The sequence below is a fragment of the Pezoporus occidentalis genome, unplaced genomic scaffold (assembly GCF_034315485.1).
Source record: "Pezoporus occidentalis ecotype Australia unplaced genomic scaffold, CSIRO_AGI_Poc_V1 ctg102, whole genome shotgun sequence".
NCBI classification, from domain to species: Eukaryota; Metazoa; Chordata; class Aves; order Psittaciformes; family Psittacidae; genus Pezoporus; species Pezoporus occidentalis.
The window spans coordinates 645,922-655,222 of NW_026912801.1; the positions used below are offsets into that span (position 1 = coordinate 645,922).

Sequence of the window (9,301 nt, forward strand, 5' to 3'; positions counted from 1 at the left end):
TGCGCCCAGCTGGTGTGAACGGGCCGAACCGAGCCCATTCCATCCGAACAGAGCCACGCAAAGGCCGCCGAGTCGCGCTGATGGGGACAGAACCCAGCCCGGCCGCGCCGGATGAAGCCCGGAGGAGCCCTCCCGATGCCGGGCCGGGCGGTCCCTATGGAACGGGGGCGGACCCTATGGAGCAGGGCGGTCCCGGAGGAGCGGGCCCGGCCGGCAGCGCACGGGGCAGCGCAGCGCAGCATGTTGCGGGCAGCGGTGCTCGTCTCCCGGCTCTGCCGCGGCCCGGCCGCGCTCCGGGCGCCCTTCTCGGCCGCCGCCGCCGCTTCCCCCATCCCGGCGCCCAACCCGCAGCCCGACATCGCCTGCAACAAGGTAGGGCCGCGCCGGGGGCCAGCTGGGGCCAAGGCCCGAGGGGCTGCGCGGTGCGGACAGTCCCGTTCATAGCGCGGTGCGGACAGCCCCGTTCATAGCGCGGTGCGGACAGCCCCGTTCATAGCGCGGTGCGCGGGTTCGCTAAGGGCAGAGCTACACGAGGGGGCACCGGCCCCGCCGCTCCTTCGCTCCCAGCCGCCATGCCCGGGCTGTTGTTGGCTCCTGGCCGAGTGCTCGGGAAGGTCTCGGTGAGCACCACGCTGCTGACCCTGTCCCTATGGACCTGGATTTGCCCCTGCGCAGCTCCAGCCGGGCACCGCGGGCTTGCAGGGACCTCCTGAGACCGGAGCTTCCCGGTGAGGTGCTGGTTGCTGAGGGGTGAATTCTTGTTGTGAACTTGAGGGTGTGTCTGTTGTTGCTAAAGGATCTCCTTCGTACTGGTGCGGATCGGGAGCCTGCACAAGCTGGGTCCCTTTTAACGAAGCAGCTAAGGTGCTGTCAGATGCTCTCCCTGGCTTCCCCCGGCTCTGGTGCTGAGGCTTTGCTTGTTTCCGTGCAGATTTTCATCAACAACGAGTGGCACGATGCAGTCAGTAAGAAAACCTTCCCGACGATCAACCCGGCAACAGGAGAAGTCATCTGCCAGGTTGCAGAAGGGGATAAGGTAACGTTCTCTTGGGATTGGGTTGGCTTCAGTGTTTGCAGGTACATGGGGACGACAGGGGAAGACACCGATGCAGTGCTGTGTTTGCAGCAGTGTCTGAGCTGTACCAGTGTCAAGAGGTTCTTGTGCTCTTCCTCAACTGTTGCTTTCAACAAAACCCTCTGGCTTTGCCTCTCACCAGTGCCAGGCTGGGGCTGGGAAGGGCCAAAAGGAATAGATGAGTTGGGAGGTGTGAGGACAACCATGATTGGAGCTTGAGGGAGAGGGAGGGATGAAGGCAGGCACTGTGGTCCTGTGGGTGCTATGCTGGCAGCGTGAGCCGGAGCCACAGAAGCAGAGGAGATAAAGGGGCAGGATTCCATTGGAGAGCTGAGACCGTCCCCATCCCAAGGAAAACAGAACAAGAGGTGGTGGTGAATAGAGTCATGTAATCATTCCTTACGGAAGGCCCTCCGTGGGGGCTGTGGCAGAGCTGAGCTGGTGTTTCCCAGCAATTCTGGATTCTTTCTATAGCCTGGAAGCTTGTTAGTGTTCCCCACAGGAGGGGTGGGGAAGGGAAACTCTGTTATTTGCTTGTCCACGGTAGACTGGCTTGTCCTGGCAAGACCATTGCAGCAAGCCAGGACAGGGAACCAACGAGGAACCACTTAATGCCCTGACAGGACAAAATGATGGATTAGGGGTGTCTTATCAAGGACAAAACCCCTTTAGACTGTGCTGGTGCAATCAAAACCCGAGTGAGCGTGAGAAGCACACTTTGGGAACTTTTCCTTGTTCTGGGATGCAAATATTAACCCAGCAGATGACGTGGTGGAGATAACCTGGTGGGATTTGCACTGTGCGTAGCTGAAATAACAATGAGTGCCCAGGTTGATGCTCATGGGGTGAGCAGCCCAGGGGATGTAGGTGTCTTGCAGTGAGGCAAGTCAAGGCTGCAAGTTCTTGCCCCAGCAAGGCTGATGTGAGCAGCCGTGTGTGCCAGGGGCTGTTTTCTTCTGGAGACCAAGGAGAGCTTTCAGCTGTGTTTTGAAAGAGTGAGTGGGGGCTGGCTGCTCCTTCCTCACCCTCGTGCCTTCCCTCCTCTGCAGGCAGATGTGGACAAGGCCGTTCAGGCAGCCAAGGCAGCCTTCCAGCTGGGCTCGCCCTGGAGGAGGATGGATGCTTCTCACCGGGGGAAGCTGCTGAACTGTCTCGCTGACCTGATCGAGAGGGACCGGGCATACCTGGCGGTGCGTGCTGAGCTCCGGCTGAGCCCTCTGCTGCGAGCGGGGAGGGAGAGGGGCAGGGACGGGTGGTTTGTGCCACTGGGTGCGATGGGGAGAGATGGGAAGTAGTTTTGGGAAGCTGAAGGCAAAAAAAATCCAACACAGAGCAGATCCGAAGTGCAAACTGAGAGCTGAATCGAAATCTCTTTGTGTGACTGTCCCCACCTTCTGCTAATCTCACTGTGGTTGGTAGGCGCTGGAAACTCTGGATAATGGCAAGCCGTACTCCATCTCCTACCTGGTGGATCTGGACATGGTAGTCAAATGTCTCAGGTAAGTGTGGAGGCTGCAGTGACTCGTCATGCTTAGCTGGCCTGTGATAGCCAAACCTCTGCATGTGCAGAGGCCAGATGCCTCCAATGGCAGGGCTGCACTGGCCTGCTGGTCCCATGTGGTCCACAGCAGGAGATAAGACACCCATTGTCCTTTATTTTTTGCTAAGAATGAAGCTGTAATTCCTATGATTTCCCAAAGGATTTTCATTGCATGTATGTCTCTTGCTATATACAGGACTGGTGCTAGTGGAGGTGAGCTGTGTTACAGCACAGGGATGGCAGGATTTATGTTATGCTAAGGCAGGAGAGAGGAATGTTTCTATTTATTGTCCATTCTTAAGATCCCCTGTTTGGGAAATACTTGTAGTGGTGACTGTTCTACAAAGTGAAGAAGGGAGAAAGCAAATAGCTGGAGGGAGTCTCTCTTCTCCTGATGGGACACTTGTTATTCTAAATTCACTGACCAAAATGTTACTGTCGGTAGATACTTTGCAGGCTGGTCAGATAAATTCCATGGCAAAACCATCCCCTTAGATGGAGACTTCTTCTGTTACACAAGACACGAGCCAGTGGGAGTTTGTGGACAGATAATCCCGGTGAGTAAAATGCATCATTACTTCCTGCAGCATTCCAAGAATTGGGTGTTATCATGAAGAGTTGTCTTAAAAGCGTTAAAGTTACTATCTGTTGCTCACCACTGTTTCCTTCCAGTGGTAAAGCTATGGTTGCACCAGCTGGGAGGGCTTTTAGGTTGTCCTGGCATTGTAGAACTATTGATTTCATAAGCTCTGAGTAAGACTCACTTTGTATCTGCTGATTTAAAGAATTTAAACCCCTTTAGAGGAGTTACCTGGCTCAGAACCACGGTTAAGTTTAAACTAGTGTTTAAAATGCTGTGTGATGAGGAAATAGCTGCAAAATTCAGCTTGATGTACGTGATCTTTGGTAACTAGCAGCCAGCATCGGGAGGTGGTTGGTCAACAACCAAGTCATCGTTACGCAGTGACCCGTGGATAGTGTTATCTCTTTCTAGGAGCAGCCACATTCTGATTGCCGGGTGCTGTATTCGCCTGGTTTTCATGTTTACATTGAGCAGGAGCTGAATGTGAATGCCTCGCTGGGCTGCATGCGCTGCCACTGCAAAGAGACTTGCTTTCCAAATACCTCAAAAGAGGGTTTGATGGCTACATTGACAGTAAAGATTAATTTACATGGGGTTTGCAGTGGTGCTGAGACACCTCAAAGTAGAGTTTCCCTGGACAAGCAGAAGGCAGTGCTTGAAAAGGAGGCAGGCACTGGAGGGCAGCAAGAGAAGGGTCAAAGGCTGCTTCCGTAGGCACTGCACTGGTTTGAATGGAGCTTGCTGGTTACTTACTGATTAATTGGAAACCCTCAAGCTCAGAGCAGTAAATTCCTCCTTGTTTTTCAGTGGAACTTCCCGCTGTTGATGCAAGCATGGAAACTTGGGCCTGCCCTGGCCACTGGGAATGTGGTGGTGATGAAAGTGGCAGAGCAAACCCCTCTGAGTGCTCTCTATGTGGCCAATCTGATCAAAGAGGTGAGCAAAAGGCTGGGTTTCCACTGCTGCTGGGGTACAGCCAAACTGGTGAGCTGCAGAGCATGTGTGGCAGGAACAGAGAGGGGCTGTTTGGTCTGAAGAAAGGCCGGATTGTCTTGGGTATCGTAGCATTGGGTTAGCAGAAAAACCCTCTTGTCCTTATAAATGTGTATGCAGAGGACATAGATCTTGATTAGGGAAGGACTCTGAGGTTTAGGTTACAAAAACAAACTTCAGGGTGATTGGGAAGTTGACATCTATTGCTCCAAACTATGCCTAGGGTGTGGGGTGGGGAGCGGAGTTGTCCTGGTGGTTGCAAACTGAACGTTAACACTAAAGTGAGGTAGAAAAGGCTCTGCTCTTTGTGGGAGGCCTATTGAAATGTTACTGGCAGGGGAGGGAAGGGGAAATCCTTGGTTTGTAGAGGACTAATGTTGCTCTCCCCTGTGGTGAACCGGCAGGCTGGATTCCCACCAGGAGTGGTGAATATCATCCCTGGCTATGGGCCCACTGCAGGGGCTGCCATCTCCTCCCACATGGATATAGATAAAGTGGCCTTCACCGGCTCCACGGAGGTAAGGGAGCACCTTAACCTGCAAGCCCTTGGGATACAGAGAGTGTCTCATTGCTGTAATACCTTTTCTGTATAAAATACTGGAGGTGCTTTGCCTTCTAAAAGGAAAATAGAGCTGACTTCAGGGTGTGACATTTAGTTTTACTCTACCTAAGACTCTTCTAAGGTGCCTTCTTTAGAGTACTTCCTCTTGCTTCCTTTGAGCTGCTTCAGAAGATGTGAAACTGTGCAGGCTTCAGGTGTTCCCCGAGGGCCCTGACAAGGAAGGGATTATTGTTAAAGTGCTGACAGACCTGAAACCAGCCGCCCTGCTCGGTGCTGCAGACGTAGGAGTTAATTCCTAATACCTGTTCTCCTCACCACGCAGGTTGGGCACCTGGTCCAGAAGGCTGCAGCAGAGAGTAACCTGAAGAGGGTGACACTGGAGCTCGGAGGAAAGAGTCCGAACATAATCATGTCTGACGCAGACAGTAAGCACCTTTCAGTGTAGTGCTTGAGCTGTCCCTTTTGCATTGGCTTTCTGCAAGCAGAGCTGGGGGGGAGAGGAAACCTCTCCTGTGGGTGTGAGTCTCCAACTCTGACCATACCTGGATGTTGTCACCCAGTGAAGTGCCTCTTGCTGTAGCTGCTGTATTTGTGTAGCAGCACTTCTTCACTCCCACCTCTTCCCCTGTGCTCTGAAGTTCAGTTATCAGCAAATGAGAACTGGATCAGTATCTTCCTTCAGTCTTACTTCCATTTGGTTTTGTGTCTTTCTCTTGGTGTGCACCACTCTTTTCTACTCTTCCTCATCTCTTGCATGCAGACTTATTGTTGGTCTTGAGGAGCCAACACCTGTGCTTTTATATGGCAGGAAGGAAATTAGATCTAAACCAGCTTGTCCTTAATACCTCATAATGTCAAATGAGAACTGTATTCTGCCTCAGATCAGATTGGTTTTCTCTAGTGTGGGCTGCTTCAATAGACCCCCACACCAATTAAATCTGTATGTAACTTCTGCCCTACCAAAGCATGGGAAACACCCTCAGCTGAAAGGGCTTTGTGTCACTGGTCCTCCATCAGTCTGCATGGTGATTGTTCACAACACTGCTTGGGTTTGTTTGCTGATTTGTGTTCTCCCCTCTCTCCAATCTTAGTGGACTGGGCCGTGGATCAAGCCCACTTTGCCCTCTTCTTCAACCAAGGGCAGTGCTGCTGTGCCGGATCCCGGACATATGTCCAGGAGGATATTTATCAGGAGTTTGTGGAGAGGAGCGTTGAGAAGGCCAAGAACAGGGTGGTTGGAAACCCCTTTGACTTTAAAACTGAACAGGGGCCTCAGGTAAGAGCAGGAAATGTCCTAATCTGTTATCTCCTGAAATAGTCATTGTGTATCAACAGACTGGAATGAAAGGGATCCATGGGTCTCTTGATTAAATCTCCTTTGACTTGTGGCTGTTATCTCCTTGCTTGTGCAGGAGGGAGAAGTCCATTAACCCTTCTGAGGGTTCCAAACCCTCCACTTGAAGCTGGCATTTAAAAATTACCACCTCCCTTTGAAGCTGACTCTACAAGCTGTTGAAGTGAGGAATTGCTGGAGCACTGTCACATGCACAGCAGTTTGTAGTCAAGTCTTTTGCTGCCGGTAAAGTGAAGCTGATCTCTCTGTCCTGTGTCTCATAGGTAGATGAAAAGCAGTTTAAGAAGATCCTTGGGTACATTAATACTGGGAAGCAGGAAGGAGCCAAACTGCTGTGTGGTGGCAACGCCGCTGCAGACAGAGGCTATTTCATCCAGCCAACTGTCTTTGGCGACGTGCAGGACAACATGACGATAGCCAGAGAGGAGGTGAGACTGCAGCACCCTTCTGTCTGTCGGCTTCTCCCTTCTTGCTCATTTTGTCCCCTCTGATTCAAAAACCTGGGTCTGGGCATTTGTGAACCACAGAACTCGATGCTGCTTAGAAAGTGACCGCATTAAACTCCCTCCAGATTACATCCAGGGTTCTTTGTAATACAGGGAATGATACTTTGAATTTGATGCCCATGACTCCCACATCCATACAGTAACTCCAGCATCAACCACAGCCCTCTCCATGCTCAAAGCACACAGTTTCACAACCTCTCTCTGGATTTTGCAGATATTTGGGCCGGTCATGCAGATTCTGAAATTCAAAACCATTGAGGAAGTGATCGAGAGAGCAAACGACTCCAAGTATGGCCTAGCAGCAGCTGTCTTCACAAAGGATCTTGACAAAGCAAACTATGTGTCACACGGCCTGCGAGCTGGAACAGTCTGGTGAGCATCCACACTTTCTTCTCCCTTGGCTGCTGCAAGCTTCCTTGTGTGCTGCCGTTTCTCTATAAGCTTGTTCTTTGATAGCCTGTCTCTGGATCCAGTACTTCACTGAATGTAATGACAGGCCTTCAGCTGTTGGTAAAAATTAGGTCTGTTAGGCTTCCATGTTCCCACTGGGAATTAATGTATGGAATGGGGGGGAAGAAATCCAGTGCTGCAGCTGGGAATGAGAGTGGCCAAGGGCTGTGAGGGCCAGCAATGATCAGATCACTGAGCACATCTGTGTGGCTGCAGTTGATGTTGCTGTGTGTTCGGAGGCCATGCAGCAGTGCCAGAGTAAGTTCTTCAGCAGCAGTTTCCTGCTGCAGCAGGGGGGTTTGGAGAGCCAGTATCTCGCTGTCTGTTTGGTTTGTGATGGTACTGAGGGAACAAGGCGGTGTCGCTGGTACCTGTGCTCTGAGGGAGGTGTGGGTGGCAACCTGGGCGCTTGGTGCTGTGATAATGCAGGAGGTGAATGGGTTTGATGTCGTTTCCTGGTTGATGGGGATAAGGTGTCGGTATGGATTAACTCCGTTGTCTGAGAGCACGGACAAACAGGGAAATCCTGCCTGGAAATTCTCCTGCAAACACCCTTTCACTGCAGAAGGCTCTTCCATTAACCAGGTCTGAAACTGCAGGTGCTTAAATCTTGTTTCCATTGCAGGGTAAACTGCTATGATGTGTTTGGTGCCCAAGCCCCCTTCGGTGGCTACAAAGCCTCTGGGAATGGGCGAGAACTGGGAGAATACGGCCTGGAGGCTTATGTAGAAGTGAAAAACGTGAGTATCCCTGTATCCGAGGAATGACTGCCCTCTGCCATAGCTCCAAACTGGCTTTGTGCCTGCTGGTCTGAGAGTTGCAGTTTGTCCTTCTAATGCTTGGAACAAAATTGGAGCTGCACTTGGGAAGTCACCACAGACACAGCCTCATGGAACTGAGAGCTCCATCCCTGGCAGTGTTCAAGGCCAGGCTGGACACAGGGGCTTGGAGCAAGCTGCTCCAGTGGAAGGGGTCCCTGCCCGTGGCAGGGGCTGGAGCTGGAGGAGCTTTAAGGTCCCTTCCAACCCAAACCATTCTGTGGTTCTAGAGGAAAACCTAGGTATGTAACCTAATAGGTTTTCTAATGTATACATATTTCCTATGTAATATGAAATTACACATATTTTCTATGTAACCTAAATAGGTTTTCTAGAGGACAACCTGTTAGATATGTAATTTAACAGATTACCAGCTGCCTGCACCACTTGTTTAGCTGCTTCTCACTGTACAGAATGCAAGTGTGTAGACTTCCCCATGAGTTTGCTTTGTGGGGAATGGGAAGAGATGGGCAGAAGCTTCTGCAGGTACAAACAGGCAGAGGAACACTGAGCACTCATCACCCGAGAGCAGGAGTCTGGGCAGTGATCTTATAGAGCTTAATACGGCGCTATTGAGCTGATCCCCGCGTTCCCAGTGGTAGGAAATCCCATCCCCACAGGCTGATGGACATAACTGAACGCTGCCTCCAGGTTAATAACCTGTGTGTGTTCTCTTTCCAGGTGACGATCAAAGTTCCACAGAAGAACTCCTAAAGGAGAGCGTTCGGGAGCGTCTGTGCTGCTCCACGGGACGCAGAGCAAGGAAAGCTCTTCTTAACACACACAAAGCATAGGTGGAAAGCCTTTAACTCTGCGTTAAGGATTGTCTCTTTAGAAGGTGCCTGAAGGAGCTTTTGTTATACACGCTACTTGGCTTTCTCTTTTTAAAGTACCAAATACAGCCACTGGAGCCCTAATGCATTACATGGGGGTACTCTCGGTGCATCAGGATCTGATGATGTTCTTGCCAGGACTCATTTCAATGCTTGTCTGCAGTAGGTTGTATAGGAAGTCTTTATGGGCTTACACAGCTCTACCCTTGTCCTGTGCACTCACCTATGGCCTGAACTGAGAGCTGTGGGACCCAGCAGAGCCTGAACCTGAGGTAAATGCTTGTTCTTGCTGCTCTCATTGTTATCTACTCCCAATAAACACCTCTTAGTGACGTTAACCTGGCTTTTACCGGAGCAGTTTGTGGGGTGGGAGCTCCAGTGCGCTCACGACTTGGATTTACCCCCTCCCTCGAACTATTTTAAAGCTTTTTGCTCGCTGTTTGCACTGCTTAGCCCCATATTGCCTTAACGTCAAAGGCGGCTGCGGTGAGGGCACCTCTGTGGTGTATTGGTTACTGTGAGGAGGAGCCGCGGCCCTGCGCCACCTGACGGCCGCCATTACCGCCGCGGGGCTCCCCTCACGGGAT

General features: G+C 51.5%; 1 protein-coding gene across 1 annotated transcript; it reads left to right on the forward strand.

Annotated features, from left to right (window-relative positions):
* The first annotated feature begins 80 nt into the window (after positions 1–80).
* Positions 81–9,052, forward strand: ALDH2 (aldehyde dehydrogenase 2 family member). Its single transcript, XM_062614725.1, is given in 14 exon segments — positions 81–164; positions 166–372; positions 932–1,036; positions 2,125–2,265; positions 2,495–2,574; positions 3,061–3,172; positions 4,006–4,134; positions 4,596–4,709; positions 5,076–5,178; positions 5,845–6,029; positions 6,371–6,535; positions 6,828–6,985; positions 7,689–7,803; positions 8,563–9,052. Coding segments are annotated over 14 exon segments (1,731 nt in total). The 3' UTR covers positions 8,596–9,052.
* Positions 9,053–9,301: the final 249 nt, after the last annotated feature.